The 25,990-nt window shown below is 42.7% G+C and overlaps 1 protein-coding gene across 1 annotated transcript in view; it reads right to left on the bottom strand.

The window, feature by feature from the left end:
* The window catches only part of LOC120318626 (vomeronasal type-2 receptor 26-like), a 59,867-nt gene continuing 33,877 nt past the window's right edge, over positions 1 to 25,990 (bottom strand). The window contains exons 3-9 of the mRNA XM_039366483.1: positions 15,257 to 15,484; positions 11,768 to 11,894; positions 10,057 to 10,936; positions 6,911 to 6,943; positions 5,791 to 5,867; positions 1,482 to 1,562; positions 1 to 107 (exon numbers count right to left, since the gene is read on the bottom strand). Of these exons, the coding sequence (XP_039222417.1) occupies positions 1 to 107; positions 1,482 to 1,562; positions 5,791 to 5,867; positions 6,911 to 6,943; positions 10,057 to 10,936; positions 11,768 to 11,894; positions 15,257 to 15,484 (1,533 nt within the window). The remainder of the gene's footprint in view (positions 108 to 1,481; positions 1,563 to 5,790; positions 5,868 to 6,910; positions 6,944 to 10,056; positions 10,937 to 11,767; positions 11,895 to 15,256; positions 15,485 to 25,990) is intronic.

Genomic DNA, 25,990 nt, shown 5'->3' with positions numbered 1-25,990 from the left:
CTACGGTTTCTCTCCTATGTGGATCCTTCTAGGGGAAATAAAAGTACTCCTTTCACTCAAACTTTTCCCACACTGTGCACATTCATATAGCTTCTCTCCAGTATGAACTCTTTGGTGTGGAGTAAAAGTACTCCTGTGAATAGAATAGAATAGAATAGAATAGAATAGAATAGAATAGAATAGAATAGAATAGAATAGAATAGAATAGAATAATTGAAAGGAACCTTGGAGGTCACCTAGTCAAACCCCCTGCTCAGGCAGGAAACCCTGTATCATTTCAGACAAATGGTTGTCCAATCTCTTCTTAAAAACTTCCAGTACTGGAGCATTCACAACTTCTGGAAGCAAGTTGTTCCCCTGTGAGTGAAACTTTTTCCACAATCTGTGCATTTTTATGGCTTCTCTCCTGTGTGGGTCTTTTTATGGGCAGTAAGCCTGTTGCTCGTACTGAAGCACCTTCCATACTCCACGTATTTGTATGGTTTCTCCCCTGTATGGATCCTTTTATGTAGCCTCTTCTTTCTCTTCCTCCTCTTCCTCTTTCCTCCTTCCTCTTCCTCTTCTTCTTCTTCCTCCTCCTCTTCCTCCAACTTGCTTCCTCTACATCGTTGACTTATTTTAATTTCTTCTTCTTCTTCTTCTTCTTCTTCTTCTTCTTCTTCTTCTTCTTCTTCTTCTTCTTCTTCTTCTTCTTCTTCTTCTTCTTCTTCTTTTCCTCCTCCTCCTCTTCCTCCTCCTTCTCCTCCTCCTCCTTCTTCTTCTCCTTCTTCTCCTTCTCCTTCTCCTCCTCCTCCTCCTTCTCCTCCTCCTCCTCCTTCTTCTTCTTTTTCTTCCCTCCTCCTCCTCTTCCTCCTCCTCCTCCTCCTCCTCCTCCTCCTTCCTTCTCCTTCTCCTCCTCCTCCTTCTCCCCCCTGCCTTTCCTTTGAAAGGAAGGAAGAAAAGAAGGAAGAAAGAAAGAGTGATCAATGCTGTTTCTGTCCCATAATCTAGCCTGAAACTCAACTGAAAGGGGTCCAGTAATTTGGGACACTAAATTTCTTCAATTATGCCTCTGTGCCTGAAGCTACAGCAAGAGTTCAGGAGGTCACACAGGAGATACTTCTCCCTATTATTATCAACACCATGGTCTTTTGCCTGTTATTTTCTCACTCATTCTCCAGGGATTTTGAAGGTTGCCATTGACATAAACATCAGATTTCAGGAGCAACATTAATACTATTTTGCATCAGCAATACTGGGTAAATAAATGTCCCCAACACACCAAAGGACTTGGATAAGGCTAACAAGAGGCCAGGGACTATGCTGGCCAGTGTATTCTCATCCCTTTTAGATGCAATGCCTCATCTGGGCTCTATTTGAAAATTGGAAAATTGTTGAATCTTGAAGTCTTGCAAAAGGGCATTTGTCTTGCTCTCATTCTCACTCTTCTTCTAGCTATCAAATTAAAGCTTTCAGAATGCAGAAAACCAAACCAGACAGACCAAGAATGATCCTTTTGCTTCTACTGCTGCTACTGTTGCCCAGTACAATCTCTGGGAGACTTCCAGGCAAATGTTCCTTAACTTTGGGGAGAGATGAAGCAGAGATATCGAATCATTACAGGCCAGGAGACTATCTCATTGGTGGGCTGATTTCTGCAACCAAAGCTTGGTTTCTACAGCACAGTTTCCACACAACTCCCTCGGTTAAAGTTTTCTTGTAAGTCACTGTGTCGCCAATGACACCTGGCTGATTTGTAAAGCTAAGGTGACCAACTTTTTTACAATGAAAAGGAGGACACAAATAAATTGAAGAAAAAAATATCGTAAATAAAAGAAACATTGTATTCATTGCAACAATAATACAGACAACTTGCATGTGCAAAGTTTGCCAGCCGGGTGTTTTGGCACGCTCAGCAGCAATTCCTATTGGCTTTCAAAAGCCAATAGTGGGATAGCACACCTCATGCAAAAGTTAAAAAAAAAAACATCAAAAAAAGGTGCCGGAACGCTGTTCTGAGCGTTCTATGAGAAAAAAAAGCCCTGCAGATTAGTCTTCAAATATCAAAAAGGAGGACATGAAGGAGGACACTTTTCGAGGGAGGACAGAACTTACAAAAGGAGGACTGTCCTCCCTAAAGGAGGATGGTTGGTCACCTTAGTAAAGCTCTAGTCCTCCCAAACTGACTTTTTTTGAATGTTAAAGTAAGGTGCCAATATAGAGTTCTGGAATCTCTCTTACGTCTTAACATTTATTCTAAGGTATCTTTCTGGAATACTGCAACCAATTGTGGTCATCATATCACAAAAAAGATGTTGAGAGTTTGGGGAAAAAAATCAGAGAAGAGCAACTAAGATGATCCAAGGCCTGGAGACCAAAACATACGAAGAACGGCTGCGGGACTTGGGTTTGACTAGTCTAAGGAAAAGAAGAAATAGGGGAGACATGATAGCAGTGTTCCAGTATCTGAGGGGCTGCCACAAAAAAGAGGGGGTCACTTTGTTCACCAGAGCACCAGAGGGAAGGATGAGAAACAATGGTTGGAAACCGATCAAAGAGAGAAGCAACCTAGAATTAAGGAGAAACTTCCTGACAGTGAGGACAATCAACCAGTGGAACAGCTTGCTTCCAAAAATTGTGGGCACTCCATCGCTGGAGATTTTAAAGAAGAGATTAGACCATCATCTGTCTGAGATGGTATAGGTTCTCCTGCTTGAGCAGGGGGCTAGACTAAAAGACCTCCAAGATCTCTTCCAGCTCTATTCTATTCTATTCCTTGAAATATCTGTTCCTTAGTTCTGATCTTTTCTCTAGCACAACTGCCAAAGTGTCTGCTCATTCTTGTAAAAGACTTTCCAGCAGATCTCAAGCAATAGATCTCATTTCTTCTCTGGGAAAAAAAAAACCACATGTTTCTTTGTTCTTTTAAGTGGTCTGATAGTACCTGCTTTGCAGTGATTGTGATTGTGCATTCAGAGTAGATAAAGTTGAATGGGATAATTGTCATTTCCTCAATAGCTGTCGTCTCTGCAGTTGACACGAAGTAATGGAAGGTGGAAATTCATTCTGAAGACTAAAATGATAGAAGAACATAGTTTGGAACTGAAAGGGAATTTTCCTGTAGGCTGTGTTCTAGGGAGGGAGGTGGGTTTTATCCAAGCTCTCCATCCAAAGAAGCAGTTACAAGATCAATCAACCTAGACAGAGGTTTGCGGATCAGGTATCCTAACACAGATCCAGCTTTTGCCATTGGTTTTGCCTATTAAAATATTGGCCGAAATATCTCAGAGGCTTCTATTTGGGCAGCTTCTAAGAGCTATTTAATGGACTGGTCTACCCCTCCTGGGTACTGATTACTTTTGTGAAAAGAAGACTTTAGGGAAAAGTGGGCTTACCCAGTGTCAACACCCAGTTTGAGAATCCAAATAAAACTTTAGGTTCATTCCATTTCCAAAAATCTTATTGTTCATTAAACACACTGCATGGAAGTTTGAAGCACAACTAACTCTGAGGTCCCCAGACACATAGTATTAAACAATAATTTCTCCAGCCAAATCCCCAACCTCTCATATAGTCCATGTAAACAATTTCACTTTGTTATAGGAACTGTCTGCTTCCTCTGCACACCTGCTGCAATATCCTTGAAAAGGTTTCAGGCTCTCATGGTCTTCAGCAAAATCGTAGAGATTTTGTTTCTCCATGTAACCCATTCTAAAGCAACACCTCCCCCTCCTTTATGCTAATAGCAAGCTGAAATGAAGAGGCATGCAGCTGCCAAGTTTCATTCGTGACAGTTTTCAGTGAGACAGTAGCAGTAGACCTTCCTTAATAATTGTTGAAAGTTATGACAATCTTGGAAATGGTATTTTATGGCCTGTAAAGCACTTCAGTCATTATAAAACATTGCGCTGCCCACTAGTCACATGATTGATTTTAGGCACTTGGCAACCAATTCACATTTATAACCATCTGGTCACATGATCACATTTTGAATCATTTTTTTGCCAGTTTCTGGCAAAAAATGTCCATTCAGAAGAATGGATACACCTAATGACTATATGATTATTTTAATGACCAAAATAAAACAAATTGTAAAAGCAAGTTCAGTCAACCATAGAAATATAAATGCATGGGAAAAACCTAAGGATAATTGGTTTCAGATTGTGTGTCTACAGTGTTGTAATAAATAGGGAAATATCACCTTAATACCAACACAGCAAATGATGAGAAAAGGTATCTATGAGATTAAAAGTTTTCCAATATTCATCCATATAACTGACTACCATGGTCCTACATACCCAGAAACATGCAGGATATCAGTTATGTATTTTCTGGCTCCTGAAAATCTTCTTTACCGAAAGCAATCATGAGTGAATTTAAAAGAATAAGTTGTAAGAGGGATACTGTTTTTTCCTCTTTTCAGATGCAGAAGAATGCACCAAATGTCCAGAAGACGAGTATCCGAATGAAGACCAAGATCGATGTATCCCTAAAATTATAAATTTTCTGAGCTATCAAGGACACTTGGGGATCATCTTAGCTTCTATTTCCCTCTTCTTATCCTTAACCACGGGCTTTGTGTTAGGAATCTTCATTAAATTCCTAGAAACTCCCATTGTCAAAGCCAACAATCGGGACCTCTCTTATATTCTTCTTGTCTCCCTCCTGCTTTCTTTCTTGTCCTCCTTCCTCTTCATTGGCAAGCCGAGCAAAGCCACCTGCTTTTTCCGACAAACAGCCTTCAGCATCATCTTCTCAGCTGCTGTCTCTTTGGTCTTGGCCAAAACAATCACGGTTGTGATGGCCTTCCTGGCCACAAAGCCAGGGAATCGGGTAAGGAAATGGCTGGGAAAGAACTTCACCAACAGTCTCATTCTTGTCTGTTCTACTGTCCAAATTATTCTGTGCTCCACTTGGTTAGGGCTACATCCCCCATTTCCTGACTCTGATAAGAACTCCCAGCCAGGAGAAATCCTCCTGCTATGCAATGAAGGCTCTCTTACCATGTTTTATGGTGCTCTTGGGTACATGGGCTTCCTGGCTGCCATCTGCTTTGTAGTGGCTTTCCTGGCCAGGAAGCTGCCTGGATCTTTTAATGAAGCCAAGCTGATCACCTTCAGCATGCTGGTCTTCTGCTGTGTTTGGGTGACCTTTGTGCCTACTTACCTGAGCACCAAGGGAAAATACATGGTGGCTGTGCAGGTCTTCTCCATCTTGGCATCCAGTGCTGGGCTGCTGGGCTGCATCTTCCTCCCCAAGTGTTACATTATTGTACTAAGGCCTGATCTGAATACAAAGGAGCATTTAATGATAAAAATAAAATAGAAAAGTGATCCTTACATAAGAATACTTCAAGAGTGTTACCTTAAAACAGCCATTCACATTTAATAATTGATCATATTATCTATCCATCAGTGTCTCACCATCTTCATCCCACCCATTTGTGCTTAGATCATATTTAAGTTATTCTTCTTCGGATATAATTTTATGTATGTGTATTATATTTCTGAAATATAATTAATGCTTCTTATACATGTTAATTTTCCATAATAAATAGAATGAATTACCATATGAAACAAATGAGTTATGTTATTAAGTGTAGGGTATGATGGGCTTGTGGGGAGGAGGCCCAAGCATTGCAGGCTTCCAGTGGGGTGGGATGGGGGGAGAGAGGCAGGGGGGTGCTGCAGAAACCCTGTGGTGCATCATAAGGGTGAATGACTGCAGGCCTGCTGCAGCTGTCATACTTTTAAAATGAGGTCATAAGTAGTTTTTGGGGGGGTCAGTCATCATTTCAAATGTTTGTCGTACCTGAAGGATTATCTGTAAATGTGGCCTCTGTCAAGGATGAAACTTTGCCAGCTACGTGCCTCTGAGTTTCATCTTGCCTTTAGATTAAGGGGGGAGGGAGAGTGGGTTAAATGGAGAAACAAAACCCCTTCAATTCAGCTGAAGACTGTGGGAGCCTGAAGCCTTATTAAGGACACCAAAACAGGTGTGGATTTGAAGCAGACAGTTTCCATAACAAAATGAACTTGTTGATATGTATTACATAAGATGCTGGGGTTTGGCTGGGAGAATTGATGTTGGAACCTCAGAGTTAGTTTTTCTTCAGCGTAACCAAGCTGTATTAATTAAACAGTAAGCTTTTTGGAAACAAAATGAACCTGGAGTTTTATTTGGATTCTTGAGCTGGATGTTGACAGCCTGGTTGTTAGGCGCTTGAAGTTCAGTCATGTGATTGCCGGAGGGGGGGGGGCAGGATCAGAACTTCAAATCCAGATCATAAACACCATCCAGGTAGGTTATTCAGAATTTCAAATAGTTACTAAATTACTGGTTGTAAGTTGAAGTTGTACTTCAAGTTTCTGACAAAAAACACACTTTGAGTTAAATGGTTTCACTTAACAACCATAACGATCATTGCAAAAAAAGGTTGTAAAATCAGACATGGTCACATGGAGACCCACTAAATGACCGCCATGACTGATAACCACAATTCCGAGCTTAATTATGGTCTTGAGTCAAGGACCACTTGTGGTAAAAGATTCATCAGCCACGTTGCTCTTATTGACTTATTGATCTTCGGGCATAATTCAATCAGCATTTGTGGTGACATAGATAGAGCCTATCCCCTTTCTATAACTTTAGCATAAAAATAGTTGGAAAATTCTGGAGGAAGTTAAGAGCCAAGGTGTAAAACACAAAAGTCAAAGAGCCAGGTCCAAATGACCATGTGTTAAAAGCTGCTCCCCTTTTTACATTTGATGCACATCCCTAAGTCATGGATTCAGACAGTATGTCCCGTATCTGCTGAAGACCACCATAGTCCTGAAAAGATTTTTGGTCCATTAAATATTTAGACTTTAGGAGAATCTCAGTTGGAAGACTTTATAAATTATTATCCAGAGGTTAAAAGTAATCAGTCCACTGTTGTTTGAGAACTGATCCATTACCTAGAAGAATATTTTGACCTAGTAGTTGCTTTAAGTCTGTCCAAGCTCCTTGCATCACTGCATAAATAAATCTGTATCTGAGAAGTTTGCCATCTCAAAAACATGTTTTCCTCTCCATCTGCACCTGCTTCTGGAGATTATATTTTCCTCCTCGGTAATTACTGTGTTAAAATTATGTGATTACTCCAAAGCTCATGGGATTGGGAGGAAAAGTTTGAATCCAATAATACCCAGAGTTAAATCTTGGATCTTCTTTTCCCTCTTAGTATCTACATCAGGTACCTAGAACCCAGAAGTCATTCTCCTCCTTTGATAGCTAACTTCTCTTTGATGATCTTGAATTAGCTGGAATCTACATTGCTTCAGCAATTTGAGATTGCCTAAATCCAAATTTGTTTGTTAATCCTTTTCCTTTTCTTCTCCTCCTATTCTGTGCATTAAAAACCCTATTTGGTTTTCCTCCCAGTTTTTTCTCAGCCACAGACATCACTATAAGTATTGTTTGTATATCTGGGAAATTGTCTGACACAACAATGTTTACCTTCTCCATTCCATCAGATGCATCTTACCATGAGCAAAGTCACAGAACATGTACTTTGTGCATGTGTGTCTGGGAATAAAAGCAAAGGAAAGTTACTTCAGATTTGCTATCTCTTAAAGAAAGAGTAGGAAGACAAAGAGGAGATACTGATTAAATCCTTAACATTCTCTCTACATCCTACTATCCTCTTGGTCAAGAGATCAGGAAGTGGTGAAGGGTCAATGTCACTGATTTCATTGTCAGGTTTGAAGCACATTTTTGCTGGTCCGATAATTATTGCTTCTCAGCTTGCCAACGAACTTGGGGCAGGGGAGGGAAAGGGATTGGTATGCAGTCTTCAAAAGATCAAGAAAGCAGACCATGAGAACCAAGGACAGTTCACCAGGTGTCTGGCCAGACCCAGAGACACTTTCTCATAACAATATTTTTCTATCTAATTGGGCAACATGACCTGATCGAGAAGAGGGAGGGGGAACTCTATACTTTTGCTATATGGGATTGGGTGGGTTTTTGCCAGAGCTGCTCTTGCTTTCATGTGTGTTGAAATGATGTACTCAATAAAGTTTTACATTAATAGTTTGGAAAGTCTCAAATGTGTTTACTTGGTTGGGTTCGTCAGCTGGAACCTTGATATATATCTCTAAAATGCAAAACTGAATTTATTATCATGTACAGGAAACCTTTAATTGAATCATGCATGGAGGTAGTATTTGGTTATACTTTTTCTACTAATGAAGGGGATAGTTTTCATTTAATTCATTCTCTTTGCTTCTATACACCTCTCCACAATCTTCTCTAGAAGATTTGGAGAAACCTACTTTGTAGGACTGACCCATCCAAATATTGATGGACAAGAAATTCTATAGCTTGGAGGCCCATTATGGAAACCACTGCCTCTCCTATAAATTAATCTTGAAAATAGGCCTAGGAACCCAGTTCTGGAGTTTCATTTGGATGCTAAAAATCAGGAATCTGGTAGACCTTTTCCAAATAGCATATTTTATTAAAAGGCACAGGCTTTTATGTGCTGCATATAATAATAATAATAATAATAGTAGTAGTAGTAGTAGTAGTAGTAGTAGTAGTACTAGTAGTAGTAGTAGTAGTAAAGTTGGAAGGGACCTTGGAGGTCATCTAGTCCAACCCCCTGCTCAGGCAGGAAACCCTACACCATTTTGGACAAATGGCTGTCCAGTCTCTTCTTCAAAACTTCCAGTGTTGGAGCATTTACTGCTTCTGGAGGCAGGCTGTTCCACTGATTAATTGTTCTCATTGTCAGGAAGTTTCTCCGTTGTTCTAGGTTGCTTCTCTCCTTTATTAGTTTCCACCCATTGCTTCTTGTCCTGCCTTCAGGTGCTTTGGAAAATAGCTTGATTCCCTCTTCTTTATAGCAGTCCCTGCTATCATGTCCCCCCTTGTCCTTCTCTTCCTTAAACTAGACATACCCAATTCCAGCAGCCTTTCCTTATATGTCCCCTAATCATCTTTGTTGCTCTTCTCTGTACTCTTTCTAGAGTCTCAACATCTTTTTTACATCATGGTGACCAAAACTGGATGCAGTATTCCAAGTGTGGCCTTAACAAGGCATTGTAGAGTGGTATTAATACTTCACGTGATCTTGATTCTATCCCTCTGTTAATGCAGCCTAGCACTGTGTTGGTTGTTTTGGCAGCTGCAGCACACTGCTGGCTCATATTTAGGTGATTGTCTACTAGGACTCCAAGGTCCCTTTCACAGTTACTACTATTACTTCATCAGATGCATAGAGTAGCTAGACTAGTAGAAGATTTAAATTGGAGCAAACGGGGAGGAAAGGGAGATAGAGAGGGAAAGACAAGTTAATTGTGCAGATGTAAATTACATGTGAGATAGATTATAAGTACCTTATCAATTAGCAATTATCCTGTATTAAAAAGCTTAGTGGTTTAGACTTATGATCCTAAATAATTATAAAGCTCTATGGATCAAAATCAATACTTCCTTACAGTGTCTCTTTGCTACCCAAGGAAGCCTCCTTGCATTATTAGGAACTGAATAGAAACCAGCTGGTACTTAGAATAACAGAGTTGGAAGGGACCTTAGAGGTCTTCTAGTCCAATCCCTTGCTCAGGCAGGAAACCCTATACTATTTCAGACAAGTAATTGTCCAATCTCTTCTTAAAGAGTCATGGTGGTGCAGTGACTGGAATGCAGTACCACAGGCTAACTCTGCTCATATTGCCAGGAGTTTGATTCCTGTGATCCTTCCCAGCTCAAGGTTGACTCAGCCTTCCAGTCTTCTGAGGTTGGTAAAATGAGGACACAGATTGTTGGGGGCAATATGCTGACTCTGTAAACAGTTTAGAGCGGGCTGCAAAGCATTGTGAAGTGATATATGGCTATTAAAAACCTCCAGTATTGGAGCACCACAACTTTTGGAGGCAAGTCATTCTACTAATTAATTGTTCTAACAGTCAGGAAATTTCTCCTTAGTTCTAGGCTGCTTCTCTTACAATGCTTTCCACTTAAATTGCATTGCTAGACCAGTAGCATATGCCTGCTACTAAGGATTACACTGCATGGCTTGTTTTTATCGTGAGTTGCTCTTTTGTATTTAAACTAGGCCTCAGTACAATAATGTAGCATTTAGGAAGAAAGATACAGGCCAGCAATCCAGCACTGGAGGCCAAGATGGAGAAGATTTGCACAGCCACCATGTATTTCCCTTTGGTGCTTAAGTAGGTGGGCACAAAGGACACCCAAACACTGCAGAAGACCAGCATGCTAAAGGTAATCAGCTTGGCTTCATTGAAGGTCCCAGGCAGCTTCCTAGCTAGGAAAGCCACCACAAAGGAGATGGCAGCCAGGAAGCCCATGTATCCGAGAGCACCATAAAACATGACAATAGAGCCTTCATTACATTGCAGGATGATCTTTCCAGGTTGGGAGTTCATGTCAGAATCAGGAAAGGGGGGTGAAGAGCCCAGCCAGATTGTACAAAGAACAACTTGGACAATGGAGCAAGAAAGGACAATGGTGTTGCTTAAAATCTTTCCCAGCCATCTTCTTACCAGGTTCCCAGGCTTTGTGGCTAGGAAAGCCAGCACTACCATGATTGTTTTGGCCAAGACAGAAGAGACCGCAACTGAGAAGATGATGCTGAAGGCTGTTTGTCGGAGAAGGCAGGTAGCTTTGCTTGGCTGGCCGATGAAGAGGAAGGAGGACAAGAAAGAAAGCAGGAGGGAGACAAGAAGGACATAAGAGAGGTCCCGGTTGTTGGCTTTGACAATGGGAGTCTCCAGGAATTTTATGAAAATTCCCAACAGAAACCCTGTGGCTAAGGACAACAGCAGTGCAAAGGAAGCAAGGATGATCCCTAAATTTTCATTGTAAGAGAGAAAAGATATGATCTTAGGTATACAGTGATCTTGAGCCTTGTTTGGATGGTGATAGTCCCCACACTGGGTGCAAAGATCAGCATCTAAAGAGAAAGAAGATCATTTTCAGTGCTGCATGCTACCCCAAGAAGGTCTGCAATTAAATTAGCTTTAATTGTCACAGAGGATGGCAGCATCTAGGTAAGTATGGTTGAGTTCAGAAAAGCTAATCAGGGTTGGTCCTGATTGTCCCTTTGATAAAAGATCACCAGGCCAGAATGGAAACTTGAAGAAATATTCTGGAAAAGGGCAGATGCAAACTATTTTAGGAATCTACAGTGGTACCTTGGTACTTACTGTTAATGATAAGTATTAAAAACAACGAGTGCCAAATAACCTACGTAATTTACAATGTGACTCTTTGTTTCAGCTGGGAAAAACTATCTGTGTTTCCCTTTATTTCAGTGATCTTCCCAGCATGGCCAACTTCCTGTCTGTTCTCCATGTCTGTCCCTCTTTTCCTATCACAGTGTTTTGAGTACCAAACAAACAATGAGTACCAGGACAACATTTTTGCATCAAAATGCATCTAGTACCAAATTTGACAAGTTTTGAAGCAATCAAATACCGAGGTATCACTGTATTAAGAATACTATAGGAATACAAACTAAAATCACCAATCTTGATGAGGAATCTTTCCTTATTATTGTTATATTTAACCTATCAATTGATGCTAAGAAAGATTTAGTTGTATTTAGGGGGCAAAACATTACAGTGTGCAGCATGGTAGAGGGTCAGTATCATCTGGATGGAATTAAACTTTTAAAAATGACATGCTTCTCACCTCCAATAAGGACATAAAACTACAAGTCCAAAAACTATAAGTCTTGTCCTTTCACTGAAAGGAAGGGGTGGTGGTTATCAGAGCTACCTACCGTTCTCAGTGGAAATGGTCCCTCCTGGGCAGGGGGCACAATCATAACAGCAGATAGGCTGCCCCTTACGGGCTGTCTTGACATAGCCACTCCTACAGCTTTCTGTGCACCTGGAATAAGGTGTGATCTAATAACAAAGACAAGATACACGAGAAGAAAAACATTATATGGAATCTTGGCCTACGGAATGGAATTCTAGCTGGCAGCTCTTAGCTTCTGTTAGCCTTCCCAAAACTGGAGTTTTACAGATGCAGGACTGTGACTCCTAGTCTTTCCAGCCAGCATGCCAATAACTGGTTTGGGAAGACTTGGGGTTGACATCTCACAAGTGGCTTCGATAGGTGGTGCAACAATGACAACCTTGAATAATCTCCAAAGCTAAGCTGGGTCAGGCCTGACAAGCACTTTAATGGGTCCCATCTGGACTTCTGGAAGAAGGCAATGGCAAAGCCTTTTGTATGATACAGGTAATCCTTGAGTTACAACCATTTCTTTAGTGACCAAAATTACAATGTAACTGAAATAAGTGACTTATGACAGTTTTCACTCTGAGTCTGATTCTGTTAGCGTCGTCGGGGTTGATTTTGGACAGGCTGGTTTCTGCACCAGCAAGCCACCCAAAAGCAACTTAACCAAAAAGGAACAGACAGCACTACTTAACCTGAAAGAAAACACCAGCATAATAATCCTACCAGCAGACAAGGGCAACGCCACGGTGGTTATGAACACATCTGACTACCAAACCAAATTAACCAACCTACTCCAAGACTCCACATACAAACCCCTAAAGACAGATCCCACCACCAACCTGGAAAAAAGCGCTAGATCCAAAATAAAAGCCTCCCCCATTAGTGAAGAGATCCAGCAAAGAATCATTCCCAGAGAGAAATCATCCAGATGCCCTAAGCTCTATGGTCTCCTCAAGATACACAAAGAAGAAACCCCACTTAGACCCATAGTCAGCTCCATAGGCTCACCTCTACAAAACCTAGCCAAATTTATCGCCAAACAACTACAGCCCTATGCAGAATCCATCACCTCACACGTAAAAAACTCATTCCAGTTCATAGAGATCATAAAGAAACAAAACTTACAGCCCAGCGACCTACTCATGAGCTTCGATGTCATATCCCTCTTCACCGAAGTGCCAATCAAAGAAGCCTTGACAGCCATCCAAAACAAATATAACCCCCCAAACACATCTTAGATCTGACCAACCACTGCCTATCCAACACATACTTCATCTATAACGGACAAAAATACAAACAAACAGAAGGAGCACCCATGGGATCACCTCTCTCACCTGTCATTGCAAACCTCTACATGGAACACTTTGAAACCCAAGCTCTAGAAAAATCTGATCACAAACCCAAACTCTGGCTCAGATACATAGACGACACCTTTATAATCTGGCCACATGGGAAAGAAAAACTGGACAACTTCCTCACACAACTGAACAGCCTACACCCCAAAATACAGTTCGTCATGGAAACAGAAGCTAATAACCAACTTCCCTTCCTGGATGTCTTAGTTTACAAGAAATCCAATGGCTCCCTAGGACACACCATCTACCAGAAGAAAACACACACAAACCGCTATCTGCATGCTCTCTCACACCACCACCCAGCACAGATCAACTCCGTAGCCAAGACACTCATCTCCAGAACAAAACACTTAGCTGACAAACAACACCTAAAAACCGAACTACACACTCTCACTAATGTACTAACATCCAACAGATTCCAAAGAAATAAGATTACCAATCTAATCCAAAAGAAACCCCCACTAAAATCCAAGACAGAGAACAAGAAAACGGCAAAGCCCTCCTCCCATACATAAAAGGCACCACAGACAGAATCAGCAAGATCCTCCACAAACACAACATCAAGACAGCATTCTGCACAAACAGAAAAATATTCACCATCCTAAGAAACCCCAAAGACAAAACTGAGTTAGAAAATCAAGGAGTATATGAAATCCCATGCACCGCTTGCCCCACCACATACATCGGACAAACCAACAGAAGAATAAGTACACGCATTGAAGAACACAAGAACTCATTCAAAAAAGAGGAACCAACTTCTTCCTTGGTCCAACAACTTAAAGCCACAGGACATGAAATTGACTTTAAAAAGACCAGAACTATCGCCAAAACTGAACACTTTAATAACAGAATAATCAGAGAAGCCATCGAGATAGAAAAATGCCCACACAGCATGAATAAACGAGATGATACCTCCCGCCTACCGGGCATTTGGAAACCCACCCTTATTGACAAATGAGTCCCTAACACAAAGAATGACACCAGACCCACACTCACAAAAACCACACAGGATGTCACCACCACACATCCATGCAAAAAGCAAACCCAAACCCACACCAATGATGAGGCACGACCACAAACCAGAAGCCAGACCACAGCTGCATCATTAGCCACTTTAAACCCCTCCAATCCATACATGAAGCAAACTAACACCCACCATGAAGATGAGGCATGACCATGAACGCAAAGCCAAACAACAGCAACGCAGCCCCCCATCTTAACTCCCCCTGCAACTCAGACTAACCTGAGCACAACAAGCCCCCACCCAAACAGAACACTCCCCCAGCCAATCAGAGCACACCCAACCCCCCATCCAATCAGAGTACAGCCAAACCCCTAACCAATCAGAACACACCTCCACCCAATCAGAACACAGCCAAGCTCCCACCCAATCAGTTCATACCCCCACTGGCAGTTAAAAGGAAGAAACAGCTACAATCACACATTGCTCCTAGAAGCACGAAGCCGAAAACACCAGCCTGAAGATGACGAATGGGACTTCGTCGAAACGTCGCCAAGACACTTCCAATTTTACGTGGGAGAAAACCCGAATAACCAAAGACCTATATACAAGCACTCGCGAAAACCTCAGAAAACACATATATATATGTTTTTATTATTGTTATTATTATAATCTATCAATCCCTTTAAAAAGCAGCTACCCAACTCTATAGACAAATGGGCAGTGCACACTCTCCTGGACTCCATCTGCAGCTTATAGGGGAAAAAATGCACTAATTCTCATTTTGGAGATTGTTGCTTTTGATGTACAATTGTGTAGTTAAATGTCTATGGAGATTCTCAGTCATCCGGATCATGGTTGTCCCAAAGGTGCTTTTTCAGGAGGCAACTGGACTTTCATGTTTTTCTTCGAAGACATTGCACGTCTCATCCAAGAAGCTTCATCAGCTCTGACTGGATGGTGGTCCTTCCATTCCCCACCACCCAGTCAGAGCTGAAGAAGCTTCTTGGATGAGAAGAAAAACATCTTCAAGGAAAAAACAAGTCCAGTTGCCTCTTGGAAAAAGCACCTTTGGGACAATTGTGTAGTTATCAAATTCTTTGGGAGGAATGCTCTCTCCTGTTCTGTCATAGGAGGGTGCCTATTCAGAGGAGAAGGAAGAGTCTTCCAATGGCTGATAGAATCCAAAAGGAGGAATCTCTACCTTATTAAACTGCACGGGCCATAAAATAGCCTCAGGATGGATAGTGAACTTGAATCCGGCATCTGCTGCCTTTTCTATGCTCCCAATTTTCACTCTGCCATGAGTCTTATTGGGAAACTGCACCCAGTTCATAATATCAAAATTGGCTGTCAATTCGCCATCCTTGTCCACGTAGAGCCCACTTGAGGAATCATTTGAAAACCGGATCCCTCTTAGGAAAGAGTGGAGCTGGAAAGACAGAGAAAACAAGAGGAGAATCATATCTTATCCCAAAACAAGGAGAACAGGGATTTTTGGAGATCCAAAATCTCCAGAAGGCTGGTTCATGCAACACTTGCTTGCTGCATTACAGAAAAACCTCACTTGATGATTGCCTGGTTTAGCAACCGTTAGAAGTTACAACAGTGCTAAAACTGAAACTTTACAACTGGTCCTTGCATTTAAGACAATTTCATGATTGAGATTTGAGTGCTTCACAACTGGCGAGCCTTTACAACCACTAGAAGGTCTCATCGTATTGTCACCATTTGCGAGCTTCACCATTGACTTCTGACAAGTAGAGTCACTACAGAAGCTGGCAGTAAAATTAGAAGTCAAAGTCATGGGATGTCTCGCTTCATGACCTGAGGTGATTCACTTAACAGCCAAATGGGAAGTGACATTGTAAGTCTTTTTAATTTATTTAAGAGATTTATACTTAAGAGAAAAAAATGGATCCAGGAAATTACAGATCTATCAGCCTGACCTCAATACCTGGGAATATTCTGGGAAAGATAATCAAACAATGAATCAGTGAACACCTAGAGCCAAACAAAGTCATTACCAAAAGCCAACATGGGTTTGTCAAAAACAGATCATGTCAGACAAATCTTATTGCATCCTTTGACCATGTGACAAAATTAATGGACCAGAGGAACGCTGTGGATATAATTTACTTGGATGTCAGTAAGGCATTTGATAAAGTAGATCACAACCTACTACTTGATAAGATAGAAAAATGTGGGTTAGACAGCATCATCGCCAGATGGATTCGTAGCTAGCTGACCAGGCGTACTCAGTATGTGGTCCTCAATGGAACTGCATCTACATGGAGGGAAATGTGTAGTGGAGTGCCCCAGGGCTCTGTTCTAGTCTCAGTGCTCTTCAACATCTTCATCAACAATTTGGATGAGGGAATAGATGGGAAACTCATCAAATTTGCAGAAGACACCAAGCTGGCAGGAATAGCCAACACTCCAGAAGATAGGCTTAAGATACAGGAGGATCTGGACAGACTTGAACACTGGGCGCTATCTAACAAAATGTAATTCAATGGTGAAAAAAGTAAGGTTCTACATTTAGGCAAGAAAAACCAAATGTACAGATATACTATAGGGTGGTACCTTGCTCAATAGTAGTAACTGTGAGAGGGATCTCGAAGTCCTAGTGGACAATCACTTAAATATGAGCCAGCCGTGTGCTGCAGCTGCCCAAAAAGCCAACACAGTGCTAGGCTGCATTAACAGAGGGATAGAATCAAGATCATGTGAAGTATTAATACCACTTTACAATGCCTTGGTAAGGCCACACCTGGAATACTGCATCCAGTTTTGGTCACCATGATGTAAAAAAGATGTTGAGACTCTAGAAAGAGTACAGAGAGGAGCAACAAAGATGATTAGGGGACTGGAGGCTAAAACATATAAGGAATTGGGTTGCTGGAATTGGGTATGTCTAGTTTAATGAAGAGAAGGATGAAGGGGGACATGATAGCAGTGTTCCAATATCTCAGGGGCTGCCACAAAGAAGAGGGAGTCCAAAGCATCTGAAGGCAGAACAAAAAGCAACAGATGGAAACTAACCAAGGAGGGAAGCAACCTAGAATTAAGGAGAAACTTCCTGATAGTTAGAACAATTAACCCGTGGAATAACCTGCCTCCAGAAGTGGTGAATGCTCCAACACTGGAAGTTTTTAAGAAGAGACTGGACAGCCATTTGTCTGAAATGGTGTAGGGTTTCCTGCCTGAGCAGGGGGTTGGACTAGATGACCTCCAAGGTCCATTTATGATTATGATCAATAATCAATGATCAATTGGACTTAGATGGCTTTGGATGGCAGATGGAAGGAACCGGAACAACTCTGTGAATAAGCCAAAGCAGTTTCTTTATTGTTGATCGCCTATTTTACAAGAATCTCGCCAGATTCTCTTGGGAACCCATAGATCAGCGGTTCTCAACCTATGGGTCGCGACCCCATTTGGGGTCGATCGACCATTTCACGGGGGTCACCAAGCAAGGCTGTCTGCCATTTTTTCCCCTTTTCTGGTGGGTACCTTACCTCCCTTGGGCTGGGCCAGCTGGTGGCCCAGCAGGTGGTCGGCCGGTGCAGGGGGCGGCACCACGCATGTGCGGCACTCCTGGGCAGGGAAAGTCCTTGACTTACGACCAGTTGGGTAGTCCTCAACTTACAACTGGTTTAGTCCTCGACTTACGACCGGTTTAGTCCTCGACTTACGACCGGTCGGGGGTCACGGCATTAAAAAGGTTGAGAACCACTGCCATAGATAAAAGCTTCCCTAGTCTGGCCGATGTCATTTCCTTTCATGGAGCAACTCCATTCTGGAATGCCTCTTTACTCCCTGCTCTCCTTTAGCTGGTGATTCCACCACCAGAAACCGAGTTAAAAGTAATGCATCCTTTGAATTGAGCGCAACTCCTTCTAACTTCATGAATATGGACAGAGTTTCCTTTGACAACTCTATGAAAGTGGCTTGGTGCTGATTTCTTCCAGTTTGCTTTTTGATTCCCAGATCTAGCCTATTGCTCAGAGATTTCCTTGTGGTCCTCCATTCAGGGACAACACAAATCTAATCCTGGTTAGATTTTTGAAACCAGGACCAGACTGATAAGTACTGCAATTTGGATCTCCTAATGCATCTCCTACCAATCTAAATGGCTAGATTTACACTACATCCTAAGCCATAAGCTTAGTATATTGTGTAATATAGGAGCCATGGTGGCATAGTGGTTGGAATGCAGTACTGCAGGGCACTTCTGCGGAATGCCGGCTGCCTACAGTTCGGCAGTTTGAGTCTCACTGGCTCAAGGTTGACTCAGCCTTCCATCCTTTGGTAAAATGAGGATCCAGATTGTTGGGGACAATATGCTGACCCTGTAAACAGCTTAGAGAAGCAGTATGTAAACAGCCATGAAGTGGTATGTAAGTCTAAGTGCTATTGTTATTGCTAATGATTGTTGTTTGGTTTTTAGCTGTTGTAATTAAGCCAGCTGTGTGAACAGTCAAATCGTCAGAATGAAATTATGTAATTCTTCATGAAATTATGTACTCGGTTTAAGACCAGCCACTCAGCAACTATTGAAAGTTATGACGGACAGCCCTTGGGGGTACTTATGTCCTGGATTTCAAATTCCATAACTGCCTCTCCCCCACCCAGCGGTCACATGGCCATGTCAGTTGCTTGCCAACTAGCCCACATGTACAGCCATTTGCAATGTCCCGTGGTGATATGTCTGCATTCAGTGATGTTTTTTTGCTGAAAAACCAATATTTTCTTCTGGTTTTTAACAAAAGTGTCTCATAGTGAACAATTGGGTCACTTTAAGACTGCAGTAATTGGCAGGCTCCATTATGATTATAAGTTGAGGGCTACCTATAAATTCTAGTAATGATAAGCAAGTCAAAATAACCCTTTGTAAACTGAGATTCTTTGGAGGGAAAGAGGCTGAGGAGAATACCTGCCATGATTGCCATCTGAAAGGGTCCAATCTGTTTTCGCCTGACCCCGGGTTCCTCCTGGATCTGGACATAAGGGCAACCTCTAAACCCTGTACCACAATTTTGATAGTGTTGTAAATGGTGTATCTGTCTTGGGACAGGACCCTCTCAAGCTCCTGGGGAGGTAAGTTGTCCATATTCCCGTTCTCTCTGCATCTTCTCCAACCTTTCACTGACAGACCCAGCTTTGAGTAGGAACAGGAGAATGCCTCTTCCCAAAACCTTTCCAGGAAGATGGAACGGGGCTCATAAGAGTCAAATATTGTCCTTCTGCTTGACTTGTCTAAGGACAGAGAACCTTGGACGTACTGGAATAAAAAAGACGAATAAGCCAAGATCAACTTGGTGTCCCACACAACTGTCGTGATCCAGACTTTCCCCACTGTTGAATTGAGATTGCTGTTGAAGATTTGATGAAAGCTGAAAATTGGACCAAAAGCAAAGTCTGTGTCTGCATAGCATAAAAATACGTTGACTTGCTTCCACAGAGTGGTTGGTACACTTTGGAACGTCCTTGTGTAGGAAATCATTCGGGAGTATTGTTTCGAGAAGGCAATGCAAACATCATTCTGGTTCAGCAAGGAGGTCAATGTTCTAGAGAACCTGTCTCCATTGGCACTATCTGGAGCAAATAGGCCAATCCAGGTCCATTCAAAATGCAGGAGTAGTTGGATAATTCCTTGATACTGAGTTTCTTCTTTGGGGACCATGCGATAAAAAAAGGGGAACTGAGTTTTGTCACTAAGAAAAGGAGAAGCCAATCCATAACTAACCTTTAAAAACACCAAAAAGAACAAAAGAAATTACAATTGGGTCAAAGATCCAAATGTTATGTTTATTTTTTTAAAAATATATATATATATTGTTTAATATTGCTCTCCATTTGTTTTTATTCCAAACTGTAACTAGTATAGCGTAGTAATTTATTTATTTGTTTGTTTATTCTTTTTACTCTCTTTTTATGACTCTGTAATTTTTTCATCCAGGGTAGATTTGGGGCAACTGGATGGAGTTGAGCATTTATTGGCCAGATGCCCTTCCTGATGCCTATGCAGAGTTCACAGTAGATATTTTCTCTTTGTGCCCTGACAGAGAAACATCTGTCGCTGCCTAGGATTGAACTCATAATCTTCTGACTGGGAGACGAGCATCTTTGCCACTAGGCCACCACACTGCTCATTTATTCAACTATTTAATTTGTTAAATTTATTCCCCCCCCCCCCGCACATCTTGTTGTCGGGCTACTCTAGGCAGCTTACAATAATAAAACAGAAGAAAAATAAAATGGAAGTAAAATAATAGAACGATAAAATAAACAATGACAAAGAAATGCAACAAGAATTACTATCTTTTTGGTCTGGATGTGGGAAAGGGGAGAGTCAGCATTACCTCCTAGCCATATCCCTTCAGGTTTGTTTCACGAGCTTTTGGGAAATGGTTTCTTCTTCCTAGAATCGAGTAACCGAGACTGACCCAAAGTCACCTAACTGGATTTGTGCTAATTTGTCTGATGCCTTAAACCACTACTTCAAACTCTCTTTTTACCACCCATTAGGGATGGATAACCACTTGGAAATATTGTTTTGGGAAAAAGAGAGCCAGTTTGGTGTAGTGGCTAAGGTATCAAGCTAAAAACCAGGAGACTGTGAGTTATAGTCTAACCTTGGGCACAAAGCCAGCTAGGTGACCTTGGGCCAGTCACTTTCTCTTAGACCTAGGAAGGAGGCAATGGCAAACCACTTCTGAAAACCCTGCCAAGAAAACTGAAGAGACTTGTCCAGGTGGTATCTGAAAATCAGACATAATTAAACAGAAGAAGAAAAAAATCTTGGGTGTTTTGGAGTGGCAAAAAATGAAAGCTATCATATATATATGAGACTTCATCGAAATGTCGCCAAGACACTTCCAATTTGATGTGGGAGAAAACCCGAATAACCAAAGACCTATATACAAACACCCGCAAAAACCTCAGAATATATATATATATATATATATATATATATATATATATATATATATATATATATATAATAAAATATAAAAATGAACACTAGGGTAATAAAAACTATAGAAGTTTTTAATAGGTTAAAACTATAAAAGTTTTAAAAAGCGCCAAGCTTTCGCCGTCACCTGCCGGCATCCTCAGGGCTGGCGCGCCAGAGAATGAGAAAGTCTTTTTATAGGCGTACCGAGGTTTGCGCTCGGCTCCTTGATCTTGTTACGGGGCCTGATTGGTTCAGCCGTGTGTAGTTGGCTTGCGCTTTTTTTCTCTTCTTAGTTGTATTTTTATCCTCGTCCGTCTCCAGTTCTCCCAACCTCAGATTAGCTGAATGGCAATTCCAGTTATTTCGGTTGCTTTCATGTTCCGATCTCCCCTCAGGCTTAGGTGATGGTGGACAATCCAAGTTCCTTTCTCCACCCCGTTCTGTCTGGTTGTTATGTTTAGAGTCCCATATGTTTCCGGTCTCAGTGCTTTCGGTTTTAATATGTTTATCATCCTGATAGTCCCGTAAATTGTTACGAGTCTGGTGTAGCGTGGGAAGGTATTCTGCATGGTGGAGGGATCGTCTCTTATTCGTTGTCATGCCCAGCTGTCTCGCGCGTGTCTTACTCCGAGTGCTCAATCCTGGGGGTGTGTGCACAGCCATCGAGGTGCGTCCCTCCTGGTTACAGTGTTCTTCTTCAGTTCTCCCCTTTTTTACCTTGTTGAAAGCGCTCGCGTATGTTCTATGGGAGTCCTCAGGATCGTCAGGTAGGGGGTATGACAGCCCGATCTCTCGCCCCTTGTCGCTCTCCGGCTTTCCTTCCTCCTCCCTAACAGTATGTAGGGGGTCATCATCAACCACCTCCCGTGGTTTGTCCTCGTAGGAGCTGATCGTTCCAACTACGTGGGGGGGTCTTCTCCTCCTTTTCCGACCAGCTGCGATGTTTCTTTTAGTGTGTGGGCAGGCTATTGCATTTGGTGATTCATCCGCATTTCCACCTGCCGTATCTTCCCTCATCTCCTCTTTGTAGCCGGGGGTCTGGACCTTGGTTCCTGTCCCTCCCCTGATCTTCTGGGATTGCGGCAGTCCCGCGGGGATGGTCGAGGTGCCTCGCGTTTGTTTCCCTTCTTTCGAATTGCGCCTGGTTCGTTGGGCAGTGCAGGTGTTGCCCAGATTGTTATAAGGTCGTCGGGGGTGTTGCCGCTGATTATTAGCACTCCATGACCTTAAGGCTAGATAGGATGGGCATAGGTCAATGTGCCTATTAATAGACTTACTGTCTGAGAGCCATGCCTCTCTGAGGAGGCGGCCCCCTTTGGTGTTATCGTTCGCCAATACACTGACGTCACTAAAGTTAAACTTATGGCCTAGATCCACTATATGGGCCCATATTTGGGAATGACAATCCCTCCTTCTCACTGCTAATTCGTGCTCGTGGACCCTGGTCTTAATGCGTTTCGCAGTCTCCCCAGTATAATTACATTGGCAGTCCGTACAGTCAATCCTATAGACGGCTGCTGATCTTTCTGTACTGGGGAGTGGGTCCTTAGGGCGCATTATGGCCGCTCGCAGTGTTTGGTTGGGTCTATGGGCCACCTGTATTTTGTGTGGTGCCAGGATCCTAGCTGTGGCTTCCGATACATTATGGATATAGGGGAGGGCAATACGTGTGGTGGCTTGAGGCACGGGTTCTTGAGATGCAGGGTTACTCCGGAGCTCAGGTGGTCTCCTGAACTGATTAATGATTTTTACCGGGTAGCCGTTGCCTCTACATATTCGGAAGAGATGGTTTCTCTCTTCTTTTTTGGCTTTGACGGTGCTGCAGTGTGTTTCCACTCGTTTGAATAGCGTCCTGACACAACTGGCTTTATGGGCCATCGGGTGATTACTCCTAAAGTGGAGGATCCTCTCTGTACACATTGGTTTTCGGTATACCCTGGTAGCTAGACATCCATCCACCTGGCGCTGCACTAGTACATCCAAAAATGCTAGATTGCCCTGATCTTCTTCCTCCATGGTGAATTGGATGTCCGGGTATACCGAATTCAGGATGCCCATAAAGTCAGTTTTGTGTCTTTTCTTAATGACCGCAAACGTATCGTCCACATAGCGGGCCCAAAATTTTGGTTGATGTTGGGCCATCGCTATGTGTTCCAGCCGCTGGAGTACCATCTCTGCAACCACACTAGAGATCGGCGACCCCATAGGTGTTCCTTTAATTTGCTCATATATAACCCCCTGGAGGACTTGGTAAAGCTCATGGAAATATGTCTTAACACCTACTTCACCTTCCAGGGGGTTATATATGAGCAAATTAAAGGAACACCTATGGGGTCGCCGATCTCTAGTGTGGTTGCAGAGATGGTACTCCAGCGGCTGGAACACATAGCGATGGCCCAACATCAACCAAAATTTTGGGCCCGCTATGTGGACGATACGTTTGCGGTCATTAAGAAAAGACACAAAACTGACTTTATGGGCATCCTGAATTCGGTATACCCGGACATCCAATTCACCATGGAGGAAGAAGATCAGGGCAATCTAGCATTTTTGGATGTACTAGTGCAGCGCCAGGTGGATGGATGTCTAGCTACCAGGGTATACCGAAAACCAACGTGTACAGAGAGGATCCTCCACTTTAGGAGTAATCACCCGATGGCCCATAAAGCCAGTTGTGTCAGGACGCTATTCAAACGAGTGGAAACACACTGCAGCACCGTCAAAGCCAAAAAAGAAGAGAGAAACCATCTCTTCCGAATATGTAGAGGCAACGGCTACCCGGTAAAAATCATTAATCAGTTCAGGAGACCACCTGAGCTCCAGAGTAACCCTGCATCTCAAGAACCCGTGCCTCAAGCCACCACACGTATTGCCCTCCCCTATATCCATAATGTATCGGAAGCCACAGCTAGGATCCTGGCACCACACAAAATACAGGTGGCCCATAGACCCAACCAAACACTACGAGCGGCCATAATGCGCCCTAAGGACCCACTCCCCAGTACAGAAAGATCAGCAGCCGTCTATAGGATTGACTGTACGGACTGCCAATGTAATTATACTGGGGAGACTGCGAAACGCATTAAGACCAGGGTCCACGAGCGTGAGAAGGAGGGATTGTCATTCCCAAATATGGGCCCATATGGTGGATCTAGGCCATAAGTTTAACTTTAGTGACGTCAGTGTATTGGCGAACGATAACACCAAAGGGGGCCGCCTCCTCAGAGAGGCATGGCTCTCAGACAGTAAGTCTATTAATAGGCACATTGACCTATGCCCATCCTATCTAGCCTTAAGGTCATGGAGTGCTAATAATCAGCGGCAACACCCCCGACGACCTTATAACAATCTGGACAACACCTGCACTGCCCAACGAACCAGGCGCAATTTGAAAGAAGGGAAACAAACGCGAGGCACCTCGACCATCCCCGCGGGACTGCCGCAATCCCAGAAGATCAGGGGAGGGACAGGAACCAAGGTCCAGACCCCCGGCTACAAAGAGGAGATGAGGGAAGATACGGCAGGTGGAAATGCGGATGAATCACCAAATGCAATAGCCTGCCCACACACTAAAAGAAACATCGCAGCTGGTCGGAAAAGGAGGAGAAGACCCCCCCACGTAGTTGGAACGATCAACTCCTACGAGGACAAACCACAGGAGGTGGTTGAGGATGACCCCCTACATACTGTTAGGGAGGAGGAAGGAAAGCCGGAGAGCGACAAGGGGCGAGAGATCGGGTCGTTATACCCCCTACCTGACGATCCTGAGGACTCCCATAGAACATACGCGAGCGCTTTCAACAAGGTAAAAAAGGGGAGAACTGAAGAAGAACACTGTAACCAGGAGGGACGCACCTCGATGGCTGTGCACACACCCCCAGGATTGAGCACTCGGAGTAAGACACGCGCGAGACAGCTGGGCATGACAACGAATAAGAGACGATCCCTCCACCATGCAGAATACCTTCCCACGCTACACCAGACTCGTAACAATTTACGGGACTATCAGGATGATAAACATATTAAAACCGAAAGCACTGAGACCGGAAACATATGGGACTCTAAACATAACAACCAGACAGAACGGGGTGGAGAAAGGAACTTGGATTGTCCACCATCACCTAAGCCTGAGGGGAGATCGGAACATGAAAGCAACCGAAATAACTGGAATTGCCATTCAGCTAATCTGAGGTTGGGAGAACTGGAGACGGACGAGGATAAAAATACAACTAAGAAGAGAAAAAAAGCGCAAGCCAACTACACACGGCTGAACCAATCAGGCCCCGTAACAAGATCAAGGAGCCGAGCGCAAACCTCGGTACGCCTATAAAAAGACTTTCTCATTCTCTGGCGCGCCAGCCCTGAGGATGCCGGCAGGTGACGGCGAAAGCTTGGCGCTTTTTAAAACTTTTATAGTTTTAACCTATTAAAAACTTCTATAGTTTTTATTACCCTAGTGTTAATTTTTATATTTTATTATGAATATCCCTAGGGTTCACATTTTTAACCTTTTTAATCGCATATATATATATATATATATATATATATATATATATATATAATATATATATATACATATACATATACATACATACATATACATATATATAACAATAATAAAAACATATATATGTTTTCTGAGATTTTTGCAGGTGTTTGTATGTAGGTCTTTGGTTATTTGGGTTTTCTCCCGCATAAAATTGGAAGTGTCTTGGCGACGTTTCGATGAAGTCCCATTCGTCGTCTTCAGGCTGGAGTTTTCAGCTTCGTGCTTCGAGGAGCAATGTATGGTCTTAGCTGTTTCTTCCTTTTAACTGCCAGTTCCAGTTTATAGAGATCATAAAGAAACGAAACTTACAGCCCAGCAACCTACTTGTGAGCTTCGATGTCATATCCCTCTTCACCCAAGTGCCTATCAAAGAAGCCTTAACAGCTATTCAAAACAAATATAACCCCCCAAACACATCTTAGATC

This window comes from Crotalus tigris, unplaced genomic scaffold (assembly GCF_016545835.1).
Source record: "Crotalus tigris isolate CLP2741 ecotype Arizona unplaced genomic scaffold, ASM1654583v1 scf7180000020326.198739, whole genome shotgun sequence".
Taxonomy (NCBI): Eukaryota; Metazoa; Chordata; class Lepidosauria; order Squamata; family Viperidae; genus Crotalus; species Crotalus tigris.
Note: the sequence above shows the minus strand (reverse complement) of the source record. Positions and strands in the feature narration are given on the sequence as shown.